A 27,716-nucleotide genomic window follows, 5' to 3' on the forward strand; every position below is an offset into this window, starting at 1 on the left:
GGACTGCTGCTGGTCTAATAGTCAAAGGGGCGGCGACCCTCGTTGGACTAATCAACATCGTTAGCATATTTATTAACAACGAAACAAATGTTACCATAGTACCGTTTGTAGCTCATTCCTTCATGATGGTATCATAGATGTGTGTACCCTCAGCTAGTTGTCGGTTCCAATTGACTTTAAGGAACGGTCCTTCTGTCAGTTACCCTAACCTTCCCTCATCAGGGGTAAAAGATTTCACGAACACTGCCGTTTACCCACTATTCCACGCTAAAAACATCTCCATGAGCGCCAACTAGTTAACGAAAGCTACGTCACCCGTTGATTTAAAATTGTTCTGATGATAGATCTGTATCGCACTTGCCGTCTCTGGTTTATCTCGATTTTCTTGAAATCTGTGTTCCTGTTCAAAAGAAACCTACATGTGCCCTGTTTACCGCTGATTAGGAGACCTGACAATAATCTACGCAGTTAGGTCAAGGTAGGTTATGTCGCCAAAAACTTCACACCCATGCAATCGCATTCAAATGTTGTCATTTTTTAAAATTACAATATATTTATTATTTCTGTTATTATTATTATTATTATTATTATCATTATTATCATCAATCTCGGTATCCGTAGCGATGTTGTATCCAATGAAAGTACGTACACAAAGTACAAGATCTTCTAAAACTAATAATAACGAACAGCACTTTTAATCTCACTGTTCGTTGTCTCTTCCACTATACTGCTAATACTGGTAGTATGGTGTGTAATAAAAAGATCTCTCAACCGAATTTGCCAGGATGGTATGAGGACGTTTATGGGAAAGGTGAAGCGATAGTCGTAGATAGGGGATTCTGCGCTGGGTTGTGTTAGCCTTGCCGCGTTGTTTGACGTTTATAACACTGACGACAAATTTCCGTTATTCGCTAAACGGGTCATCCCCGTCGAACGATATTATCTTAACCGAACTGCATGCAGTTTGTGCTTCTTTCCACCATTTCAACCCCCCAGTTGTAACATTATTCCAACTAGCTGTCCCGCTTCTAATTTTGTTTTGGACCACTACAGTCTGTCGCCGCCTCTTTTCTTGAAACATTGTATTGAGACCCGGAGGTCCATGTCTTTAGAGTTGTGTTTTCTTGTTTTACGATAAAATTGTGCTACTCTCAACGGGGCTCCATCAACAATCGTTATGCCTCTCTCTCTCTCTCTCTCTCTCTCTTTCTCTCTCTTTCTCTCTCTCTATATATATATATATATCTTTCGCTCTCTCTCTCTCTATATCTTTATAAATCGCTAGCTCTCTATCAACCGCACTCTTTTTTCCCATATTTCCACAATATTTGCGCTTCTCTTTTTCTGCTTGTCACAGTTCAAGCAACTTTTAGTTTCTCATTTATTCTATTTTCATTTTTTCCGTTTTTTTTTTGTTATGTCCGTCCATCGTAGTAAATAGTTCCGTCCTTCGTCTATCTCGCTGTTTACATCGGTCATTGTGTTGCTGAGTTAAAAATAAAATGCTCCTAATTATAGTTTCCTTTTTTATCGCTTCAAAAATGTTTCGACGGTCGACATTTAAACATCTTTACCGTACTCTTCTTCTTGTTTACTGCTCTTCTCTACATTTTCGTCCGGGTTACCATTGTTCCATTTTCATTGTTTGTCTGAATAGCGGTCCTGAGAGAGTGCTTTGAGCCTCGCGAGGGGCAGCCCCAAGACCTCCCGCAAGGTCATCATTGCGTTAGGGTGTCCCAATTTACTCCTTCTTCTCGCCGTCTTTTTCTGCCTCGCCATTGGTAGTTGCCTAAAATTAAAAAATAGCGATTGTTCATAAGCATCACGAAGGGTGTACGACACGCTTGTTGAGACCAGATGTCATGCCAATACATCTTACACCTCGTGAGATGCCGGCCCATATAGTAACAATTATGACATCTTATTAGAAACCGGTTCCTTCTTAGACGTTCGACGATCTTAGAACGTCAAAAGTTGAGAGAGGGGGAAAACAAAAAAAAATGTAGAAGAGCACATAGTTACATACTTTGTCATCTTTTTTGGTGTCATCCTTGGCATCGCCATTCTCCTTTTTGTCCTTATCGCCTTCAGTCTTTTCGTCTTTTTTATCCTTAATATCCTTTTTGTCCCCGTTCTCCTTGTCGGCTTCCTTCTTTTCCTTGTTGCGTTTCTCTTTCTTGCTCTCCTAAATGAGCATTCAGTAATGTAGATGAGGATAAAAATGTTAGTTACGCTACGTGGCAATATCAGTTCAAATATACATTCAAGCCAAGTGAGCAGTATTTTGTATATGCATGCATATAGGACTATATCTTGGTAGGAATTAGATAACACAGTACTAAATATCAATCAAAAAACTTATTAGCAAATTTCACTAAAAATCAAATTTCATAAAATTTCGCTGGACAGTAAATAAAAACTAGACAAATCCAGTAGTATAATTACAAGTAAAAACATAGATCAACCAGAAAGCAAATATCATGCGCGATTTTCGCCCACCTAATAAATTCACAAGTATAATGTGTCGTATTATTGAACTATAGTATATTTGCACAGTAATACATCAACTAGGCCCTGCAGGCAGGAATAGAAGGTATGCTGGAGAACTTGATTCGTGGATGGCTGCATAAGGGCAACAAGCTCATACAGCATCTGCCCAGCGCATAGGCACACTGCACTACACACGAAATAAAGCAAGGCACGATCTTACGATGCTGATACAATCAAACTGTACTCGATGCACGAGGGTCTCCCTTAGAATCACAGGCCAAATGACAAACACACTAATCGGTAGCCACAAAACACAGGATTTTTGCAGGACTAGGTAGGTGAGGATAATGGGGGGGGTCACGAACCTTTCTACCGACCTTGACGGGCTTTTCGGGCTCTGCGGGCCGAGGCTTAGGCGCTTGAGCAGGATCAAGCAAAAGCTTGCCGAGATTGCGACGATCGTGCATTTTCTGCATGGCTTCAGCTATGTCCTCGAAGGCCCAAACGGAGTCAATGACAGGCGAGATCTTCGAGGCCTTGAAGAGCTCGAATACGGTTTGGACTTTACGAGCGACGTACTCGTGTTGGCCTTGCTGGAATAGAAGGTGACGAAGATTGAAACCACTGATGGACTTATTGTCATCGTAGAGCTTGATCGGGTTGATACGGTCCACTTGCCACCAACTCTTAGCGAACGAGAATAGATTCTTGGTCTCGCCCGACACGAAAAACGAGGTGCCATATAATACGTAACGACCCATAGGCTTCAGTAGAGCGTAGCCCTGGAGGTACAGCAAAATAGGAAAGGAAAAGAAATAATCATTCGTTAATAAGCATCGCGTTTCCCCTTGAATTTTTTATTTTCCATTTTAATAAATGCATATGGATTGACGTAAAGTAGATGAGTCAGCAAACAGTTAGCATTGCTAATGGTATAATGACGTAAACGTCAGTCGTTTAACAGGCTTAGAAAAAAGAAATAAGTTAGTAAGAACACTCAAAGTGAGATAACATACCTCACTCGGTTTTATACAAGTGATCTAGTTTCGTGTATCACATGAACACGTTATTAGGTATACGAGCAGATAGTGGTTGATCTCCGCAAGAGCTCGTTTTCGAGCTACGACGCGCAGGTTTTGTATTCATTGGTTATAAGTATTTGTCCCCGTGATAGCTTAGGGGGGTAACGTATTTGCCCTGTTTCGTGCTGGGAACCAGCCAGCCGTCTGCTGGGATGTCCAACGATGATACCGAGTGCAGAACTCGAAAGTGAGAGGTCATATGTATTTACTTAACTCAAATTTCCCTTTAAACTCTAACCTTATTGACGTCTTCTCCGCAGGAACAGTCTAGAACAAGATCGACTCCCGATTCAGCAATCTTTTTAACCTAGAAAAATCAAATATCGACTTTTAAGACACGTTACTACGCACGTACAATAAGTTGATTCTCTTTATCGTTCTACCCACGTCGACACCTGTTTATCTCCGAATTTCAAATTAGAAATCCATAACAAACTCTCAAGCTGATAGATTAGCATGATTTACTGACCAATCTATAATATAGACGAGTATAGGAAGATCTCAACGAATGAGAATTATTGTTTCTGTTCAGTGTTGCTGTGTTGGATAAATATTTAAGCGCGGTAAAGTGCCACCTAACCGAGTGATTCACTCACTTTTTCTTCTTTTTCCATAGAAAATTATACAAATTTGGTGGTGTCAAATGAAGGGCGCGATCGCCTACCTGGGTAACATAGCAGCTCTCGCGCTCAAGTAGATGTTGGCAGACGTCCTTGAGCTGCTCATGCTTGGCCTTCGAGGCTGTTCCAATGACGGTGACATCAGGAACCATCTTGCTGAGCTGGGCAAGCGCTTGGCCCACACCGCCCCCTAAATTATGCCAACATTAAAAATCTCACCAATTGCACTTGTATCGCTTTATCATAATAATTCTCATTTAGTTTAATTGCTAGAAATTTAGCTTATGCGTTTGTCATACACCAACCAGTTTCACTTGTGAGATAGCACCCCGTTACGTGAATCACAATTTGTCTCAGGGGCTCAAAATGAATATAGCGCGAACCAACTAATAAAGTAAAAAGAATAAAGAGCAAACAATACGAACCGATAGAGTGTATGAGAATGATTTGTCCCTCGCAAAGGTTGGCCACATCGAAAAGCAACGCGTGAGCTACGGTGTAGTTCACCAGGAGAGCGGCCGCATCCTACGGAACATTACAATTGGCATCAGTTCACATCAATTATAACAAAAAGATTTTAAAAAGAGCCGAGACAGGGCGCTAGAAATACATTTAAATTGATTTTATTCGCCTATATTGAACAGTTTCCATTTGCAGATACCTTGAACGATATAATAAATAGAAAACAAAGCCCAATTAGGACGTAAAACCCTCGTCATATAAACATCAGGAGCGAACCTGGTAAGAGACTCCATCGGGAATTGGATAGCAATGTTTAGCTGGCACAGCAACTAGTTCTGCCCATGCCTTCATGTCGGAGATGGCGCACACCCTGCAAAAACGATTGAACCCTTCAGTATCAGTAACACGTCAACAACAATAGAAAATAAGCAAAAAAAAATGTTCGTAAAATATTGAAACCAGCCAGCCAGCCTACCTGGCGTGTTTCTATGAATTTTTAGGAAGCAAACCGTTGTGCATAAACGAAACAGTCATCACCCACATTTATCTATTACACGTTATACTTTCTACTTTCAACGAGAAAACAAATAAGACCCTTCAGCCTACCGTTCACTAACTATATGAATACCTTAATTATGTTAATTAAGAAATACTGACATGCCTGCTCTCCGATCTTCAGACACCCGTCTAATGTCTTCTTAATAGCCATCTCTTCTCTCATACTGAAAGACTATAGAACGTAATCGCCAAAGCGAATTCTTCACATTCAACTCTTCATTTTTTATGGCTACGAATCGAATTAGTCGAACCCCCATCGGGGGACTATTTGTAGTTCATGAACAGGATCGGAACGAGCGCCGGCGTAATAATAGAGCGTGTGCATTGGTGAAAAATAGACTAGAGAGACTGAAAAAGGCAGGAACTTGAGGGAAAGGCCGAATACTCTAAAAAGGAAAACGAGCACTATGGCAATGACTAATCGCAAGCTGCTCACTCATTGCTCCTGGCAACGACGAGCGTATTTTCACTTTTTATCGATTATAAGTCAGAGAAGAAAGAAGATCACCCTTGAATAAACTTTAGTAACACGAATATGTACGGAATATCTGTAGTGCTCCTGCAGAATTGGTCCATTTTGTTAGTCAACTGGCGACTCAGAATCGGTTTGTTTATTAGGGGACGATAGAGGTTTGTTTTTGCTATTTGGCAGTATAGTGACGAGTAGTCGATGACAGGTGGAACGCGGGCCCAAAAGAATGATGCTGAAAGAATTAGTACTGCTTTGTAACCCTACATCATTTCCCAAGCGGCACTGCTAATAAAACGAACAAACGGCCATCATAATTGATGTCAAGTTTAATTTTCAAGTATATATATATATATATATATACTCCGTATCTGCAGCGTATACATCGTTTCCTTCACAATCTGTACGGACTATTTGCCTCGGGTGGCGAAAAGACGCCCATGTAATTTGAAGCATACCATATGCCCTTTGCTAAGCGTCGGCCGAAAGACACAAAGGTATCTAGTGTCTGCGCATGTGAAAAGTTCGCATAAATAACGATAAAATTAGTTTCTGCGTAGCATACAATCGTTTGCGTATCGAAGTTCGAAGAAACCCTCTCTGTAAAGGTGCCGTTGGTTGAGAAGAGAATATTTAATAACGCGGTTAAAAAAGAAGCACTCGACAGCGTGCTTGAAGTGCGTTTTCGAACGGCGAGTCACTTCATCATCAGCAGTGTTGTAACAGAAAAACAAAAAATTTGTGAAATTAGTTTCGAAGCGGCAGCGGTAGCGGTTGATGTATCCTTCACACGTCGATTGGCACGAATTTAATTGGCAGTCAATAGTATATGCTAGACTAAATCTAGTAAATCTGGTCATGAAACGTATTCCCCGTATCCGGATAAGCTTTAGTATTACCATGATCAATATATGCAGAAATATTGTCGTCGCCGAAATACTGTTTCGTAATGACGAAATTATGAAAGTTGTTACGAGAACAGGTCCGAATCAGTTCGAAGAAACTAACTAACAAAATTAGAAAAATGCAAATAGCAAATTGGTCTGTTGGACGTAGCAAATAAATGAGCACAGGGCCCGGAGCGCTTCTTCGTCTTTTGAAATTTTTCTCTACGGTAACCATCCAAGGCGATCGGTGCCTATAAATAAGGGGCGATCGCTTTAAGTTCAATGATGATCTATTTTATTACGGTGGATGTTTTAAGTTAAGCTGGATTTGGCAACACAAATACCCATCAGCCACAGCGCCGTCGGTAAGAACTGCGGTGTCGCGATGCGACCTTTAGCAGCGCTTACACGCTGGATAAGCTCGTTACTTGGACCTTTCTTCTATTCTATTCTAGGTATTATTTATGTGGTCAATCCTGGGAATTTTCTATATTTAGGTGTACCATCAAGGACATGCCCCACTAGGAGTCTGACCAAAGCAGGTTTTGCTGGACTTGTATCTATGAGTTCTTTCGACGACGACGACGACCTGTGTTTCGAATTCTACATCCGGTTTGGTATTTCAACACATGGCTGACCTGGGAGCACGAAATGAAGTGTGTCTAATGCCACGGTCTACGAACCTAGACCATAACGTATTCCTAAAATTGCCAGGCAAATACGTTACCAACTATGCTGTCACGAGAACCTCGAACACAGACCTATGAAACAACGTGGCAACTATACTATATATATATATATATATATATATATATATATATACTATATATTAGTCTAATAATACCGACTTCTAATTGTTCCCTCACTTTTTACTTTCATGAATATTAATAACTGGTTCTTTTCGATGCTGAGATTCGAACCACCGTAGCAGCACGCTTGTTAGTTGTGGTTGCCATGGCAACACGCTTAAGCAGATGCATACTACCTACCCGCACCATGCCAGACTTGTACGGCTAATTAGACTAGACATCAAATGTATGCATACGCAGACGAACTATTATCGTCACCAAGTACGGAAAAAGATTCGCGATAAAGGAAAAAAAGAAATAGGCGAATCAAACTGACTTCGCAAATAAGACGGCATGTATGGATGGCAAAAAGCAAATCATGCTTCAATTCATCTATCTGTGTTTAGGCCACTGCGCGCCTGTTGCCTTGTGTCGGCATCAAGACAGGGAGGAGTTTGTCAACTCAGTCCGCTTACCCTCGTTTTCTGTTTCGTTTTCTATTCAGATGTGATTATCCAACCGAGAAAAGATAATATAAATTTGTTGGCCGACCACGACATACCGCCTCTAAAGGAATGTCGACAACAGCAACGGAAGCAGCAGCACTTATGGCGGCGGCGGCGGCACGAACGTGCGAGCAGCATTGCCGTTAACACACGCATATAACGTCGTTACATTATTAACGTATGATTTGTCGCAAACATATGGAATTCTCGGGCTTTTACGCGAGTCGTACTTGAATAGTTTCTTTGCGGCCCACTAACAGACGTTTTACTATAAGGATTCGACTCCGGTAACTAGCTAAACGAACACTTTGTGTTTAAAAAGTCACAGACTAGTTTGTCACATCGCTATCAAAGATTCAGTCAAAGCGAGAACATACTAAAATTGCATAGCATCCAAATTACGATGCGTTTCTTGTTGATACAAAAAATACGCTAAAGCTGCCGTCAGTTTCGGGCAGACCCAGTTCAGGTGAGCTGCAGCGACTCGAGCGCCACTCAGTGTTCTATCTTCAAGTGTTGACTCGCTCCTTTTGTAAACTGTTTATGCCATCCTTCCTCTACCATTGACTCCTAGCTACGTGCAAAGCGGCCACATTTTCCGCACTGGATAGCCACTAAGCAAATTCTAAGAAGTACCTCTGCGTTTAAAGTGTAAAACTTTAGCAAGAATACATACATTTTTTCTACAGGTCGTCCGAAAAACACGTACATTGTAAGATACAACATGTACATACTGTTAAAGAGGCTAGAACGATATGACAATTCTTTCTTCTCAGGGTGTCATTAGTTGAAAATAACAATGGCAAGACCATAATTAATTTTAAGAAAATTAAGTAAGAATTGCGATCGTGATGCCGTGCAAGCACAAAGGAAACGTTAGGCAAGCACTAAACTTGCCATCAGCAAATTAAATGTCCATTATATTTTAAATTGTAAATGGAAACGTTACATTCGAACAATGTATATATTCACTGTAATATTCATGTAATATATCATCCGGATAGAGGAAAACAATCTCTTAGAAAAAATGAATACACCATTTTCAAGAAAGATTGTTTCAAACAATAAAGCTACATTAAAACTAATTAGCACGATTAACCCACATAATTATACTTATCGGGCATCTTTAACCCCCGTGTGACGTCATATAAATTCATCAAGAATTAATTACAGACCGAAACGGCAATACTAGCAAAGAACTAATTGGACCAATTTGAACTTACTAAAAGAACCTGTTTTACCAGACAATTCAATATGATTCGATGAAACTCGAAAAAAAGTGCAAGTTTTATTTCGGAAACAACGGACGTATGCACACTGTTGTCACGATGGGATCTCATATCTTAGTTAGAATCTTTTAAACAGATGAATTGGATGACGAAGCCCCATAAAATACCTTGTCTATTCTCCTAATGGATTTTTTTATAGGAAGAATTGGAAGATAGAATCTACGCCCGAAAAACGATAAAGATTTAAGAGACGCAATTGCAAGGATGCATCACAACAGCAAGCTAGCAGCTCGTAAGTTTATAGCCCATCATTGTCAGCGATAATACTTTGAAAACATCTACGGTAGAAGGAAAATATATACATTATGCGTAAATTTTTGCAATTCGAGTATTAATTACTTGTAAATAACAACTGTAGTTACCATCATTCAAAACGACGCTCATTTTTAAAAAAAAGTTCTTATAAAATAAGATAATATTACTATTATTGTTATTATTAGAAATATGCGTTATTTTTATTTATATAATAAGAACGTACTCTGTGTTAAGTGACTTCACGTACGCAGCCCTACCCACAAATCCAATACATGTTGGTTCGTTTAGTACATATGCAAGGATCCATGTAAATCATTCACGAAATAAGACAATCGAGGCCTCGGAGAAAAAAAATGTAACAATATTAGATAAAAGTAGTATATGGCAAATGCATTATCAATAATACAGAGGACGAAACATTGTGCCGGCTACTTGAGTATTATCTCAGCAGAGGAGCCAAACTAAGACGGTATAATAATGCTATAATAAAACGGATTATCTACTTACAACAGATTCGCTGCTTGGTACGATCGTTATAAACCGTTATAAAACAAGTGTATTAGTAATTATCATCATTATTATTATTATTTAACAAGCTATGGATTCAACCTGGTAAGATAAATATAAAGGCAAAAGTATATAAGAAGCGAGCTAAGAATTTATCTAGAAGCAAAGAACGTTATTCGATGTATGATACGTGGACCGTCAAAAATATCTCATAAAATACCAATTCGGGTTGATAGAGGCAATCCATTAGTTTATACATTTACTAACTTAGTTCATTTATTAGCAATGTTGTCACAGAGATGTACCTAGGCAATCATAACACACCTTTGCCCAACGACGAAGCTCTCAACTTTTTCGCCTACAGCCTCAACAACTCCAGCAAGCTCGCATCCCATGGTAAATGGTGCCTTGGGAAGGTTGTCGATGGCACCCAGGCGCGTCATCAGGTCGAGGAAGTTAAGTCCGCTGAACATGGAAAGACAACGGTGACAATTAAGGCATTTATATATTGTTTGTTCTATATGCTAGATATGATTGTACGGTTCTAAAAACAGCTTTGCCCACTGGTCTTCCCCTGCCGTAGTAGCTATCGCTAAATTTCCCTATCGAACAAACGATGATAACAATAATAATAAACGTAGCTACTAGAGTTTATAATGGCAAATCTTCTCAACCTACTTCGTATTTCGGTAAAAAAACGACTGTTTTTGTTCGCTTATTGCTAGTGCTGCGTTGAAAAGCCCTTTTTGCGCGTCGTTGTCATCGTTTTTTTTCGGGTCCGAAATTTTTTCTCTCGAGTTTGGACTCGACCTGGAGAGGTATAGGGGATAAAACAGCACTTACAGTACTTGTTATCTATACTGCACCGAAATCAGAAAGCTGTAGAAACAATCCGGGATCCATATGCAGTGTACAACAAGGATCCAATAGCTGGAAGAACCATTTAAAAGTAACTTGACAAGTAAGTAAGATATTCTCCGTATAGAAAAACACTGTATAGAACTCTTTCGAGCCCGATGAAGATTGCCTCAAGCCACCGTTAATAGAAGATGGTCGTTAGATGGGCCTATATCCTTTACCTCGAGAGTCTCTAGCGTACGTGGAACAAATTTAGTGGGGTGCTTCTTTAGCTTCCCCTATATCTGCGAAGAGTCGATTTTGTAGATTCACTGTTTTCCACTAACATACTCAACAGCGAAAGATTATTCTGAATTCAACAAACTTCGTGTTTTTAAAAGCTATCAGTGTAGACAAGTTTAATTCTATGTAAATATCTAGAAAAATCAAGACATTTAATGTTTTCCATAATTCCTACCAAATGTTACATTGATTGACATTCGAACAAGTAAAACGCTTATGTAAACTCCAATGTCAGCGGAGCAAATTTTTTGAGGTTGTCTATGCATGTGACACCGATTTAGGCATCGTGGATTGTCCGCTGCGATCTGATAGGAGATGCATATCAGTAAACTAAAAATGCGAATGAAATCGACCCGTCAAACTAAGAGATAGAATTTCAAACGGACGTTTCGGTTACACTTTCGAATCGGTCATTGCGCCTGCAACGGCTCCGCAATTGCGTCGGGCTAGGTTTATGATATGGTTGAATTGTGTGCAGCTGAGTTCGTATAATCGAAGGCCATTTATTATTATGTTCATAATACATATTTCACACATTGTGTGTTAAAGAAATATGCTAGGGCAAGATTAACATAAGTGAAGGTGGCTCCGTCTCTAAATGTTTTAAGCTGTTTATTGACGTTCAACTTTATTAGCGGATAGGATCATCCCACGAAAATCTGCTACCTTAAACACAGCCAGTTGCCCAAATTTATTGTGAATCGCTTCCTTATTGGTTAGAGGCGAAGTCGCGCTAAATCTGTAACAAGGCTAAAATCCATTTTTATACGAGATTTTGCTTCCAGACAGAAAGAACAAGCTGTTTCTAAAATTTTCTAGAAAGAATGTTTTGCATTTTCTCGCAGTATCATTTCTCGTTGTCATGCTTACTTAATATAATTATCGTTAACCGCGATCACAACTTCGATTCGGCACCTGGACCACTCATTAGTTATCTTCAAAATCCACAAATAGCTTTTTATAATAATTATGTTTTAAGCGATACTGATAGATGTAAACTCGCTAAGGTGTCACTTATTTTCAGAGCAATTAAATGTGGGCCGATAGCAGGCCGAAAGTCCAAATATGCAATTACTCAAACATGCAACAGTTATTCAAAAACGCAGAAAATTTCAAAATCACTAACCGTTAAAGTTTATCTACACGATCCAGTCAAGAATTGACATTGTGCTTTTCAAAATGATCGTCAATTTTCATATATGAAAAATCCAGCTCAAAAATGGGCTTTTTTTTTAGACTATCTTAATCATTTCTCGAATCCTTTAAGTCTAGATTCTATGAAATACCTTCCGGCTTGTCTCTTCAAATCTTCCCCACATTTTTCAGAAACCGTGTGAAAAGTGGCAATATCATAGACCGTCAAATTTGGGCAAAAAGGAAGCTTAAAATATTGAACATATTAGATAATAGCTGATCTTTGCTCAAATTCTGAAGCGACGCGCTGTCTTTTTACCGTAACGTTTCGGCGTTTCGATCTATAAATAGTTGACCTTCATCTCAAAAATATCGAATCAACGGGTATCTTTTACAGCAGACAGTCAGCAAAAGTGTGTCCGAATTGTAACCTTTTACTATATATATATTCCTGTATCTAGCCCACTGCTACTGCAGCTGTTGTTGTTGTTTTCATGGTCGTGGTTGTTATTGTGGCCATTGCCTTCTCGTGGTCGTGGCCATGGCGCGTCTATACGAGAATACCAAGTGCGCAGTGCTGTCCGTCTTCAGGGTTATCCGCGCTAGCTACGTTTGCCTTTCGAACAACAGCGCAAACGGCAGCTCGCAACAAGCAATATGGCGAAACGCATAGACGTAAATCACATGAGCCGGGCTTACATCAACGATATCAATCGTTGCCTATTCATTAGTTACTTCAATCAGGCAGAGAGGTCAAGTGCCACAGTGTCAGCTATGAAACCCCACCTGACTCGACCTGCTGTTTGGCGTTCGCCGCCAGCCGATTCGATCTTAGTAAAATACAAATATGCAGTGAAGAGCGCGGACCTTAGGGACAACAGGAGCAACATAGGCAAAAAAAATTTATAGACATTTGATATAGAGAACGTGGGCCGGCGGCTGCTGCCGCGGAAGTCTCGCTGTTGTCACCAGGACGACTGTTGTTGCCAGCGATATCGTGGGGTGTAAATATAGATTGAGTCCTATTATATTCTATCATCAACAATCTGTTCTCCTAAGTTTCCACCTGAAAATCGACGTGGAATCGTTGCTAGTTACAGAAGAGTTCAGGAGAAGCGTAGCTGGTCGGTCAGGAAGGAAGTCTGACTGCCCCGGCGTATAGCTAGAGCCTACTGCAATGAGGTGTTACTAGGGCGATCTAGTGGTACATGTGGGTGTCATGTGCAAAAAGCCGGAATGTCCTTTAATCAACGCCGATACCTAGAACATCGACGGCAAAGAAAGTCGTAACGATTTAATTTGCCAGAGCGTTTTTTACCAGTGAATTAGACATTTGATGAGCGAAAAAGCTTATAAGGAGTGAGGCCACGTCCCGTTTCTCTCGTGGGAAAAGATACCATTTCGAGTGTCACCTGTTTCTTCGAGAACTAAGGCGGTCTTTCTGGGTCACAGGCTGTGCAAGCTGACTATGATCGCGCCTTGGCCTGTACTTTTGTTACGGGTCATAGATGACAGGTGAAGTAAGCAGAAATAATGAAACAAGTCATCAGCTCGAGCGACGACAGCTTAAGCCTTGCTAAATTATTAAATACCTTAGGATTCTAATAGGTCGCTGTGTCTGCTTGCTTGCTTACTTACTTGAGCAAGTAGCTGAAGAATTCCGCTTAAACACAAAGCGAAGTCGCGAAAAACTAACAAGGAGAAAGCCGAATTCAAAATGCAGCTCACACATCGTGCAAACACAGAAGAAGCGGCAACTGATTACTGTCTTTCAATTCAATAAGGACATATAATGCAATACAGATACATTTTTTTTTTTTTTTTTACAGAAAAGTGATTTTCCTCTACATTGTAACTGACGACGTATTATTTTCAATGATCGTAATCTTCCTATCTTAGCGTTACAGGATCACGGAGGCCCGCTCTATTATTATCGAGTTTACTATTCGGTCCTATCCATTTGCCTCCTTCACTAGTGCCGTGTGACAGCACCAGGTGTTGTCGTTAGCGAAGCCGCTGGACACAGCGGCAGTCGCGTCAGGAAAGCAATATTACATTTCAAAACCTAAACGTATGGAAGTTTCACTTAGATTGACACATTCTTGCCGGTTACCGTCGACCCAGCCAAAGGACTGCCAAAACCCGGGACAAATACGAAGTGGCTGCGAGACAACTGCGAAGCTCGGTGTCATCTTAGGGCGGCCGCAATAGCGGCTATCGTGGCTTCGCTGTCATTACAAGCGGTACCTCAAATCAGTCTGCTGCTGGCGGAATAATACCTGGCTAGTTCATACCGGAGAAAAACGGAACGGAAAATATCCATTACAATTATCCCGTCACTCGTTTATGTGTCAAGCACATAGAAGTATCTTTAGCAACAAATGTATTGATAACAGTTACGCCGCAAAATGTCGCAGCAAATGACGAATTGCTTGCGTTCTTTTTCTCCGTTTCTCATTGTACACACCCTCAACAAACTCCTCCTGCGCCCGACTACGTAGGCAATCGACGAAACCAATTCCGAACGATTCCGGACGATTAAGTATAAGATCGATTAAAAACAATAAGACCGCACAAAGTGGCGCGGGATGCGATTTTGGCTAGATCAAAGAAATGGACTAGGTACTCTTAGGCGACCGGAAGTCACTCGTAACTGAAACTATATTATAAACATTACGTATCGTATGATGACTGCGAAAATTCAAAGAATCGTCAGACAGAACAACACATAGATCCGGTGTGTTGCTACTGCGTGTGAGATAACTATTTCAGTTAATCATAATGCATAAGAAGAAGCTACCTCAGGCTGTCTTTCTTTAAAAGTATCGTATTTATAGTGCAATTGGATATACGTATATATATCTAATATATATATATATATATATCAGATCGGCTTCTAATATAAAGAGGGACACCACTACCACACTCTTTTAAATTACGTCTTCCAAATTATTAGTTTTGTCAAGCACGACACACACCGAGATTTCACGATTTTATGCCACTAGCCACGATGACTAATTAATCAACGCGCCTTCTATTGATCTGTTCCCTATTGTATCATAGTCGTAAACGAAGCTTAGTAAACCCATAGTAAGGTCTCCGCCGTGCTTACGGACTCTACGGTAAGAACATGCATTTCGTTAAACATTAAATTTTATTAGGGTGGAACGAGACTGAACAATGAAGTCCAGCGAAACGAGATTTCCGGCAGAGACGCGCACACATATCATCAATACGGATAAATCAACCCGAAACTTCGATTCTTGGTACCCTATAATCTCTAGCAGCTGATTTGCCAGTGCAGGATCACTTTGACCGAATGGGGACTTTGTATGCATTTGTTAAAAGGGCATCGACCACCTGCAGCGCTTGAACCCGGCAGGCCAAACGGAATTTAATTGACGCTCGCTTACATGAATCTATGCCGATACATCTGATCTTTCTCAATGGCATGAGATGTAACATCCCGTTAGAAATTTATGTCAACGGCTAGAACTAGTCTGGCCGTCGCCCTAACAAACGGCATCGAATCAACGGACGAAAAGGCCGTTTGTTTCTACCGTTGCATGCCGGTACCATCCCGTTTAGTTCACCGTTTAGAGAGCTGACGAAGAGGAAACGTCTGCCCTTAGCCGTTACCGCTACTGCATAGAAAGTAACGCTCCCGGCAAATCAGCTTATCATAACGGTATCATCAGTCTGCGTTCCATGTAACGGTAATGTGGTAACGGACAGTAACGGTAATGGGGGTATTACGTACTGAGTAAAGTCGAGTCATGCGAGTCAAATAGAATCGAATCGAAATGAACTAGGCAGCCCCACATAAGCGTTAGTAGAATCAACAGCTTGAACTGCGGCTGGAGTATTTGCGCTAACAATAAAAATAGAGAAGCTCGCATTTATCTATAAAACGTATGCATTTAATCGTAATAGCAGTGCTGCTAATGGTGGATTGTGAATTATTGCCAGCGGGTGGTGACAATTGAGGGAGATCGTTGTTGTCGTCGCGGTTGTCAATTTTCGCGCTCGTTCCTTTGTTTGTTTCGCCTTGATCCGTCCATTGATTCGTTGCTTTAAAATAAATAATGCCTCTAGATAGCTAAGCATTTGCCGGCATCTAAGGGCCGCGGAAACGCGGGCTATTACTACTGCTACTACCATCGCATCCATATGTATATATATAAATGACAAGATGCCGTGGTACCCGTAGCACTGCGTGAAGCAGTGTGGCGCGATGTCGCTCTTCCATTTGAGCAGTTCTGCGCTTACAGACGTGGGTCACCGCTTCGCGATGAGTGCCGGCCGCAAACAGTAACGAAGAGCTACGGCGTCGACGGCAACGGCAACAGGGGAATAATACGAGACAGAAATAGACGAGGCAAGCGCTCGCAAGACATCTTCACCATCAGTGTGACCACCGACATTATCATCACAGTCAGCACGCCTATCTCTTTTCCCAGAGGCATCCTCCTACACAACAACAACAAAACAATGGTACGTGTCTGCAAAATGTAGCGTAGGTCGCACAAGGCTATCTGGGCCTAAGAAAACTGTTGATCCTGTCGTCTTGTAGGCACTTATGAGGTGTATGTATAGACGTGCGTGTGATCCGTGTGCGTATATATATACAAATCTCTCTCTAAGAAACTAACAGATGGTAATTTATACATAGTATACATTAGTATAGAATACGTGTCGATGCATGTGTGGCTTTACCTGTGTCCATGCCTGGTTATTTATTTGTTTTATTCCCTGACTATAAACATTATGTTTGTTGCGTTGCATACAGCCGCCCGAGATGTGGCTGGACCACCCTGAACAATAAGCGAACACGAGAAGTTGTCTGGCTGTAAAGCAGTTTTGGCGTGCACGTTTATATGAACGCTGTTGCTATAAATTGATCGTATTAGAACGGATTGACGGCAGCGGCAGCATTGCGCGAAACTGTCATCGGTCGCTGGCCGGTCTATGAATGTAAAAGAAAATCAAATGTTTCAGCGTCAACTAAAAGAAGGAGACAAAATAACTATGTCTTGTATATGACCGATAAAAGAGGAGGGCTTGAAAACTGCTGGTCTATCATTACTAACATGCGTATAAACGATGCGAACAGACAGACGATTAAAATTAAGTTGACATATTCACATATTAATATTCAAAAGAATATTCTACTCGTGAAATATTTATGCTCAATTGCAGCCGGTTACGTTGTTGTCCAAACAAAGTAGTTAATATATATATATATATATATATATATAAGCTAGCTTCCTTACACGTATTCTACTCGGAAATGGTTATTACGCATTGTGCCACGTCGCTAGTAGCGTGTATTTGTCTTTGCCCGCTTGCTTTCTTTAAATGATTCTCGACCACAGTCCCTTTTCGAGCACGATGTATTTCTACAGTTAATAGCATGAAGCTCAAATTTCAATAATGATGACGACTGCGGTGAGGTTGGGTCCATTGCCCCTGACATTTTCGCTCGACAACGCTAGTCCCGCTCAGTACCGGGGTACAGAAACCTACTTTGGTGGAAAGAGTGACCTATCAAACGTGCTATCAATCCTATCACGGAATTGACTGCAGTGCAGGAAAGACAGGTATCAGGTCAACTGCTGACCAAACCATTTTCCCTACAAAAGATTGCAGACGAGTATCTGATCGACTTCGAATTTCGGGTCCAGCTGGCTTGCTCACTTTGCTTTAGACTAGGTCTAGTTATATTTGGTGGAAATAAGTGAAGCACCAGAGAACACCAAAAGCAGCAATGTGGCTGTGTGCCTTTATAGCTTGTTTAGCCCAGACGCCGGCTGCAAAAGACGTAAGTGGACTCGCACCAGAAGAAGCAAAGCTCTTCAGGAAACTCATTGAAGTATATCTGCTAGTGTAAAGCACGATATATTATAATAGGTTACTAGCCTGGCTATTGACTTGAAACGTTCTAACCCGCTAATGCGATTTAGGTGTGGTACTCTGCAACAAGAGAACGTTTTGCGTAGCGAAATAGGTTACGAAGTCGGCTTAACCGGTCAGCCACCCATTTTTAGCTTAGAGTTCGCGCCATGACCCAGACATGGTGTATAACGTGAAAAAAAGATTGGTTATAGTGACGCGAGTTCTGAGCGTTTCAAAACGTTTCTTGACCATCAGTAATAATATAACAACGCGTTTAGGCGGACGATAAGGTGATTAGACGAACTAATCTCTGTTTACGCACTTTGTTGACCCCGCCTAAGTGTTCCAGTTACAATGAGCAACGAAGTTGATGATGTTTATTTGCTTCAAAACGAAGGTATTATATAGATAGTGGTCGTAATAATAAAATAAATTTAGTGCGAGAGAGAAATATCGACAGCGTAACCAAAACAATAAGAAGATATAACGAATGTTGCGACTGAGAACGACTCAATGAACGAATGAGTTCATTGTATTAGTTAATTAACTCGTTGAAATGTCTACGTGTTTCTAATATCAATAATTCCCTACCAGTTCTTTCACATTTCGTTAATAAAATAATAACGCGTCACCCTGATATTTTCTCCTGTCATTTCTCATATTAGGCACCGTCTGCTAGGATCTAGCTTTGCCTTAGAAGAAGATGCGAAATAGACAAATAACGCTTCTCGCAATATATCTACGCTCCTTCAATCTGGATCGTACGATTGAGCATTTACGATCCCTTTGACTTGTGTTCTTGCCCTTCATTCTGTATATACACACTGGCAAGACCTATGAAATCGGAATGGATGAATCGCAACATCAGTAACTAGCCTGCCGCAGCCGTCGCGATTGCTTTGGACCACCATTGGAATCGTTTTATTCCGCATATTGTTAAGCTGTTAACACGCACATTTCTTACACACAGCTACAGAATGACATACTGACGGCATTCAGGCAATCAGAGTCAAACGTACTGTCCAAGTCATAAGCGTTCATTGCGTCCAAGTTATTCTTACCGCTGCTCAAGTGAACTTTATCAGATGCGAAGGACGAACAGACTTCACAGTCATCCAATTAAGATTCGGTGTTGCGGTCAACTCGGCCGTTTTTACCTCTGTGCTTCTTTACCGACGGGAGACGGCCGATAGAGAAGCAGTCCGGCAAAATCGCATTGAAGCGCAGCAAAACAAACTCAGGAGCTGCGTTCAAACTGTAACGGTACGAGGGAAGATGACAACCAAAGTATTGTGCTAATGGGCGCCGCCTACCCGCTTCGGCGATACTGCTGAGCGCTGTCGCTAACGCTGACGGTTCTCTACGGCAACCACAGACTGTTTACGCTGCTGGCGCAGGATCGATGCAAACTAGCCAGGCATTTATTAATCGCACTCGATCAGGACCGTCGAATATTTTATATATGTGGTATCATCACTAGTGGTGAACTTCTCCGCTGTTATTAGTTGTATTCGCCTGACGTCAACGCGCGATGGCGGTCAAGTGGCGGATAGCCGCAACAATAAGGCTTAACTGGAAAAGCCCGAGGACGCCAATGCGACAGTGGGTGTAAGCGCGGAGACGTTAGTTCAACAGGAAACGCTGTGTATAAACACGTGTATCGATAATATTATACGTGTATAAATATCATCGCATGTGATAATTATACATGTAATGCAGACGTCATGACTGGAGTGTCGCCCCACAGCCAAACAGAAAACCGCAACTCGCTGGGTCGAATGTTATCAATCAGGCGGAGTTACCGATGAAATTCGCAAAGGCGCGATTTTTATTTAGAATATTGCAGTTATTACTATGTCCCTTAGAGTTCACCCGTACCGGAATTCCCAGCGATGTCAAATACGCGTACTGAACGCTGCAACCGAGGTGGCATTCAGCTTGGATTCAGCTAACAACAAATCTTAGTAATATGTCATGTATTAATAACGTCAGTCGCTAACATATCCTTTGCATTAGCGGTACCCTAATGTGAGAACGCTTGATGCATTGATGGCTGGCTGTTTGTACATGGTAAATACTGCTTCGAATAGAAACCGACAGCAATAGCAGCACAGGACGTGAAGAATCGGTATGTTTAGTTTCTACAGATCGTATCTATACAAGCAAGCCTTTACGTAAACCGTGGCTGAGCGCGAATCGATGTGAAGCGCTTTTTGTAACACACGCATGGTGATAATCCATGTAGATTTGTACGGCAATCGACACCCTATCTGTTGGCAGAGTTAGTAGATAGGCGTAGGTTTTGCCGCCCACTGCCCACCTTTCTGTTTCTGTACGGTTGACGTCAAAATTATCCAGCAATAGCAGTATTCTTTAGGACACAGCAACGAAACTGGGGGCAAAACACGGTATAGGTTCTAACATGGTATTTCTCGCTCGCTTGTCGAGTATCCGCTGGTGATTCGTCATCTGACCAACTGCTGCCGCGATCTGTGATACCTAATCAAAAGAAATGTCATATCGGGAGCTACTCGTTCGGGCAACTCAGGACGGATCGATTAGGTAGGAACAGATTTTTAAAAGTTTCTTAGTTTCAACCGCGGCTAGTAGCGTACAATAGCGCAATAACTTATCACCTAGATAAAAATAAAGATGTTTTTGCCGTCGCTATCTGATGTTTGCGCTAACGTTAAAGGATAATTTTGTAAAAGGGGCCTCGACAGTGAACATTATGGACAGACTATAGACAAAAGCGTTCAGCGAAATAATAAATAAACGAAAGGCTATCACGTCAGCTAACTATCGTTGACGATTAACGCCAACGTAACCTATCGAACCTTGTTGATTGTGCCTAAATATTTCCTGGTGCTGCAGTCCTTTAATATATATTTCGGATTTTAGAGGAAAGCCTTTGCTTTATTTTTACGAAACTATTCTATACTGAATGCGCAGCGATGTCGTCTCCCGATAACGTGTCGTCTTCCCACGTGGCTGTGATACGAAGAGTGCGTGGCTGGCCACCTGGACGATCATCAACTGTTCAGAGACAATGCTCCCTGATATAAATATCGGTGAAGCGTATTGTATGAACATTTCCTCTCATAAATATCGTATTCGAATACGAAGAATACGATTATGGCCTTACTGTCGGTTACAACGAAGAGTTGAACTAGCTTCGACTTTTCCGTCTAGCTTTTCTACTTGGTTATTCGTATTCTTGTTAGCTACTCCGAAATGGCAACTGGCGATTTGACCGACTGATCACATCCGACAAAGAGGATCTAACAGCAACTAGAACTTTTTATGAAGAAAAAATAGCAATGCCGGCGTTGTTGCTTGTATTCCACGGTTGGCTTAGAGTAAACATTCAATCCTGTTGTTGGTGGCCAAAATAATATTAAATGTCCGAGTTGTCCTGCTCATCGATTGTTGGCACGACATTACGCGCTGAACAAAGCCACAAAAAGAAACGAAGGAGACGCCTGGATTAACAAGCTAGCTGAACACAAAATACCGGTGTACGACGGCCAAAACTAGAACGAGAATTTTTTAAATGAGGTTTATCTACAGAAAAACGCGTGCATGGCATGTTTCGCCTATTTTTACGCTGATCTACGCGGGTGTGATGTCCATAATGGATCTAGGACACTGTTGCTGCTGCAGGAGCACCGTCCGACCATCAACATGTGAGGCCAGACGGTCTGCGATATAATGTTTGACCCTTGCTCGTACGCCTCGTCCTTAGCTGTCTCCAGGAAAACCTACGGTAAGGGAATCTGAACTGGCTTTATAAGCGCCATCTGCTCCATATGCCCCTCCGTTTCGTTACAGCTGCGAGAACTCATAGTTTGGTAGGAGCCGGGCCCAAACACCGGAGTACTGTCGCTGATCATTTTCCGTCGAGTAGCAACAGCGTCTAAATGAAATATAGCAGCTAGTCGAGATGAACGAATCAACGTTTTGTCTCTTTTGTAGCATTGCGCTCCCGCTATATGGATTTCGTCCAGACACATAATACATGCCATATTCAGACAGACGCGGAACCCGGGAAATTAATTATTCTGTAGCGTCTCCTCTGGAATCCGTTTTTCTATCTATAGTTTATTTGGTGAATACATTATGTCTAAGCAAATGAATAAATCTATCTACCCAGCTCATCTAGCTAGTTCAGATATTTTCCAGATCATTCTTTAAAAGCCTTTTACTTTCACTGTTGCTTCCACTGGCGTCCGCTGCTATGGTTATGGCTTTATGCTGAAGATGCTCCTCTTACTGCTGCTGCTGGCGATAGCAGCGGTCCAAATGGCTCACCATTTTGCCGACAGGCCGATATTCAGACCTAAACAACTAAGCAACGGACCAGTCGAAGAACTACTTTCTCGTTCCTTCTCCACGCTCTCGAATTCATCGTAGCACGGATTCACCAGCATCCTTAGCTCCGCCATTGCCCCATTTTGTTATTGCCTGTGTTGTCATTTTATCACTGTTGGCTTTACAGTAGTTTTGGGACTACTACCACCTGTAGCATCTTGGCATTTTTATACCAAACTCTTTTTGGTCCCTTTTCCCCGTCGGCCCGCAAACTCTCTTTTCTAGTTTAGCGAATATAGCCAAAATTGACATCAAGCTTCAGTGGCATGCGTGTACCATCATGTCTACCGGCAACGTTAACGTCGAAGCCAATGCTACCAGCCTGTCTCCAACGTGGCTGCTGCCTTCTCTCCAGTAGGCTCTTACTTGGGCTCTCAGAGCGACTCTTCCCCCCCCCCCCCCCGGAATTTATACTTCAGCTCACCCTCAAAAGGACCGACCTTTCCCTCGCCATGTGTCCCGCCCCGCCTCGGTGTTGCTGGTGCTCTGCAACCGCGACGGTTCGGAGGTTCTCGATAATACTGGCACCATCTCCATACTGCTCATCCACCCACTTGTTGGACGACCAGCCATGACAATGGGGGTGCCGAGAGCGGAAGATGCCATCGCAGCTCAAACAGCAACAGAAGGAATGGCAACGGCAATACAAGGAAATATGTAGTACGAAGTTGGTTGCGATGGATAAAAGCGCATTGATAATAGCTGTGAAATAACACACTTTGCCTTTCAGATTACTTTTGTTGGTAGTATCCAGCAGATCTGTAGGCATTGTTTCGTGTATGGTTCAGGACAAGATTTTCTATTGTATTTGTACCAATAGCCAGTTTATCGATGGCTGACAGCTCGACAGTTAGGGGCAGCAAGCCGCTGAAATCCTTTGTGTCGCCTGATGGATTAAGGGCAGCGGCCGTCATATTTAATCTGATTCCGGTATATTGACTGTCGAACAGACAACAATACTCTACGAATGGATAACGATCACTCTTACCGACAACTAGGCAAAAAGTTGATCGATTGGAGCTAACGGTGGACAGTGTGTTCAAAGCTAAACCCTATCTAAACAATGCAAGTGCAATTTTCGAAAAGAAAGACAACGATTCGAAACATGAGAATCACGCATTCGGCTCCATTCTCAACCGCTACAACAACACAGCCAACATGTAAAATAACAGATGACGACCTAGCTAGAAATAATGGCGTCATTAAGATTCGTGCATCTCCTTGCAGTAACAATATCATCGCCACCGACACACTGCAAATTACGATAGTACAATGCGTGTACTAATGTAGTTTGTTGTCGTGTGTAAATGTGTCTGTCTTATCCGTAATGGCCAAGCTGTGACCGATCGGTGCTGCTGCTTTGTCTGATAGGACACTAACAAACCGCCGCCAGCTACAGCAAACCGTCACCCCTATACTCTACGGCGACTGCTGTTTACTATAACGATAAAAACAACAACGGGACCAGCATCAAGCGACAAACATCAACAAGTCTTATACGCGGCTAATGATAGCAAATCTAGCGTAACGGAAAGCCATCGTCACCAGCATAGCGACCAGTATCGGCGGCGGCGTCGCGGCGCAATACGCCGACATCATCACAGTACAAGCACCAAACCAACAGCATGGACGCCACCGTCACCGCAACGCAGCCGCCAAACCTGAAATGAACAGCAAAAAAAACCAACACCGCCTCCAGTTCCAGCGTAACAAGCAGGTCGCAATCACCAGCGCGACAGTAACAGGGTAAAGACGTAGCGGCACGAAACCAGCGGCGGCTTGTGGTCCATCATAGTTTCAGCTGGAGTGCGAATGCCGCTGGCGCCGGCGTCAGCAGCAACAGCTTATTCGTACAAATGCAAAAAAGCAGTAATAGTAATAACAGCTGTTTGAATCAATGCTTGAAACAATATCGGACACGCAAAACTTGAAAACGTTGTAGTAATATTTACTGGTGCCGTGTATGGATGGTTATCGATAGCTGCAGTACCTTCGTTTGTCATTTTTGCCATTGTCGCGGTCATCGGACGATCAGTAGAAATATCAGAAGCTGAAGATTAAGTAGAAGCCGTTCGTTTGTGTAGGTAATAGCAAAGAGGTTGATGTTGATGATGATGGTGATAATGATGGTCATGACGACAACGAAAACGACGAAGTTGTCGCCGCAACACAACTGAGCGGCTGCCGCTAGCCACTGGCCGTCCGCCATCCGCCCGACAGCGGCACAACGAACGCAACAGCAGCGGAAATAGCCAAACGAAATCAGGGACGAGAGAGAAAAAAGAATAAAGGAGGGAGAGAGGGAAAGAATAGAAAGTAAGCAAGACCGCGCCCCATACCCACAGCGGCAGCGGCAGCACCGTTGACGCTGGTGCGGTGCTCGCAGCCGCTGGACGATCTCTTCAAGCAGAGCCGCTTGGAGCTACCAGCCATAGCGGCGATGATGCCGCCATTGAGTGTCGACGGCGACGACGAATGAATAAACGACGACGCGGGTGAGCACTTCTCCGGCCACCAAGAACCAACGACACCGCCTTAACTCAAGCCCCGACAACTTCGGGGAGCAGGCCCAAGGAGATAGACGGCCAACGGCACTCGTAGTTGACGCTGACGCAAACAACAAGAATTCATTCGACCGACTCGGCTAGTAAAACACGCCGACAAACTGTTTAAAACCATCGCAACTTTATAATTTTGCCAGTAACACGTACGGCCTTACGATTTGACGACTATAGTAAAGAAGGAGAACTCCATTAATGAACAACATTCAGCCTCGGCCCACCTTTCTATCATCTTCCCACTTCGCCGTACTAATCATAATCGGTCCTAATATCATTTTCATTCTCATTACGAGCAAACCCTGTTGACAGTTGCAGTTGGGCCCCGCTAAGTTTTGGCGGGCGGTTGCTTATCGATCCAGCTAGCCGCCTCAGCTTACTCCCTCGCTTGTTAGCTAGACTACGCTATGCTGTACGTCGCAGCAAATAGTTCGATGCTGCCGTCAGGGCGGGGCCGATTCATCGCCGGTCTGCAATTACCCATTGGTTTTATACGGTAATAGCAGTGCTTGCGGCAGGAGCAGCCGTTTGTCCTCCGCGCTACGATACACTCCAAGCACAAACGGAAGTTACATGATATTATTGTACTATACCGTATGCAGATATAGCAGCTGCACTGATCCAAGTAGCCACTAGCCCAGCCCAACCTAGGGCAGCTTAGCGCTTGCAACATAAGGTGAATTCATCATATACATGAGTATACAAGCAGACAGTTCTTCGACATTCAACGCTTCACAATCGGATACACATCAAATCTGCACATGGGAAATACACACATTCACTTCGTTTAGCTACACACAGAAATGTTAAGCATATTTTGCATCGAATCACCGCAAAAATTTGTTCGCTTAAAGTCGATAACCTACCTGCAATTAACGCGAACAAGCACCTCGTCCTCAGCCGCGGTCGGCTGAGGCCTGTTCAGGATTTTTACCGATTTCAGGCCGCCAAAGCTCGAAAGGACGATGGCGCGCATCTCCTTGACCGCAGGCACGGCCTCCTCTGCCTTTACCTCGTCCTTTTTGCCAGTTGCGGCAATTGCCGTAGCGCCTGCGGCATCTTCTACAGGCATCGAGTCGGTAGCGGCCTTCGCGGTTTCCGTCTCGGTCATTCTGACAATCCTGGTGATGAACAAGCACAACAACAACAACAACAACAGCAACAACAACGGTTACAGTCAATTGAAATAACGGTAGAAGTATGTACAGTGGATGTATGCAAGTCACTTGTTGATCAGCAGCCCACAACAGCGACAACAAAAGGAATAGAGTTATCGGCGCCGTTGCCGACAACCGACGCAGCCAAAGCGGTAACGGACGAAACTGGCGTGTCCGAACTATAACACAGCAGGAACTCTTTTTTTAACGTCTCTTTTTAACGCCGAACCGAATTTTTTGCACACAGCACCAGTCGTTGGCGGCTGGCAACCTAAAAAACCTATGTCAGTTTTGTGGTCGCTAACCCGATAACAAACTCACGTTGTATATAGAGGCAAGAAAATTGATTGACAGCACACTAATCCTAGAAAGAACAATAACCGAGCGATGATGATCTCGATGAACAGCTTACTTTGTGACAAACTCTATGACAGACGACGCGCAGTGTCTTTTCGCCGGCTACACGAGTTTGCTTGTTCCGTCGACAAATTGCGTCGACAGTTGTTACGACAACTAGTACAACTCGCGTCGTCGTCCACTCTGAGGCAAGCAATGGTCAGTCAGTGGTAACTTGATCGACTACGGCGAAGGGTCGAGTCGTTCCTTCTCAACACAGCAGCACCTCATGCACAGTACAACATGAGACGCACGAACGCAGGACGCAAGCAACACGGTCGTGTCGACGAGGCGGTGTTCGTTGCTCTCTGTGTTGCGTTCTTCTCTTGAAGGGAAGCACTGGAGCCAGCAGGCAACGACGGCACGAAAAGCGATCTCCTCGGCAGTCGTCCCTCCCCTTTCAGCCTCTCAAGTTTCTCCTTTACCAAATTCGTTCGTTTGCTGGCTGGCCGCTGGCAGCTCTAATCCGCCGCTACGGCACCGGCGCTGCTGTGGCGGCCACTGCTGCTGTTATTATATCCAACTCACTTGCCCACTTCCTTACACAGTCTGCTCTGCTGCCTCAGAACACGCTAGAGGCGATGTCTGCCGGCTGTCGCGCTCGAATAAGCGGCTGAGGGATGGTTCGTTCGTGGCGTGCTTGCCTGCCCGTTCAGTCAATGCTGTCGATAGCGCCGATGCGCTGTGCGTCTCCTTTGTTGGCTACTATTCGAGGCTTCGGCAAATCAAACGACACAGACTGACCAAGGAGCAGGAAAGCATATTCGACGAAACCGTTCTTTCTTCTGCTGCTACCGCTCGTCTCAACGAACCGAACCCTCTGGTAGGTGCACGCTATCGACTTGGCGGTTAACACTCCGCTGTTTCTGGATGGCTCAGCCCGCCGCTGTCGCGATTCTGCTCTCCGTTAGCTTCTGGTGGGTTTGTTGCAGCGGGAGCGGCTGAGGGGTGGCGGCTGCTACTGCCACCACCGCAGCTCCTTTCTCGTTGCTTGCTGCATCTGTGCTATTACGGGCGGCGGTCAAAACGCCACACGAAGCTGATGTCTTGCAGCAGTTGGATACTGCTGGTGACGGGCTGAAGCAGCCACATCAGCCTGCCTTTCCCGCCGCCGTCTGTTCTCCTCGCCAGCTCGGAGCGGCAGCAGCATCC

At 43.1% G+C, this 27,716-nt stretch overlaps 1 protein-coding gene across 3 annotated transcripts; it reads right to left on the reverse strand.

Annotated features, from left to right (window-relative positions):
- Window positions 1-527: 527 nt before the first annotated feature.
- LOC111252463 (putative NADPH-dependent quinone oxidoreductase VAT1L) lies at window positions 528-27,363 on the reverse strand. Of its 3 annotated transcripts, none has more exons than XM_022810400.2 (10): window positions 26,581-27,363; window positions 25,878-26,132; window positions 10,238-10,378; window positions 4,931-5,024; window positions 4,618-4,717; window positions 4,237-4,382; window positions 3,811-3,879; window positions 2,868-3,272; window positions 2,027-2,185; window positions 528-1,789 (listed from the first exon to the last, which is right to left on the reverse strand). In XM_022810400.2, exons 2-10 carry the CDS (start codon window positions 26,120-26,122, stop codon window positions 1,742-1,744), a joined length of 1,407 nt encoding a protein of 468 aa, XP_022666135.1. In that variant the 5' UTR covers window positions 26,123-26,132; window positions 26,581-27,363; the 3' UTR covers window positions 528-1,741. The 3 variants fall into 3 exon arrangements, with proteins under 3 accessions (XP_022666135.1, XP_022666134.1, XP_022666133.1); XM_022810399.2 differs by having other exon boundaries at window positions 2,856-3,272; window positions 26,490-27,360; XM_022810398.2 differs by having other exon boundaries at window positions 2,856-3,272; window positions 26,581-27,358.
- Window positions 27,364-27,716: the final 353 nt, after the last annotated feature.

The sequence above is a fragment of the Varroa destructor genome, unplaced genomic scaffold, assembly GCF_002443255.2.
Source record: "Varroa destructor unplaced genomic scaffold, Vdes_3.0 BEIS01000006.1, whole genome shotgun sequence".
NCBI classification, from domain to species: domain Eukaryota; kingdom Metazoa; phylum Arthropoda; class Arachnida; order Mesostigmata; family Varroidae; genus Varroa; species Varroa destructor.

What these genes read in the sequence shown, in the direction of transcription:
- LOC111252463 (XM_022810399.2), bottom strand. Translation starts at nt 26,122, where the DNA reads ATGACCGAGACGGAAACCGCGAAGGCCGCTACCGACTCGATGCCTGTA. An exon ending in CTTGTTCGCGTTAATTGCAG is followed by an intron (nt 10,379 to 25,877) that starts GTAGGTTATCGA and finishes TTCCATGTTCAG; the next exon opens with CGGACTTAACTTCCTCGACC. An exon ending in AGAGCTGCTATGTTACCCAG is followed by an intron (nt 3,880 to 4,236) that starts GTAGGCGATCGC and finishes TGATTTTTCTAG; the next exon opens with GTTAAAAAGATTGCTGAATC.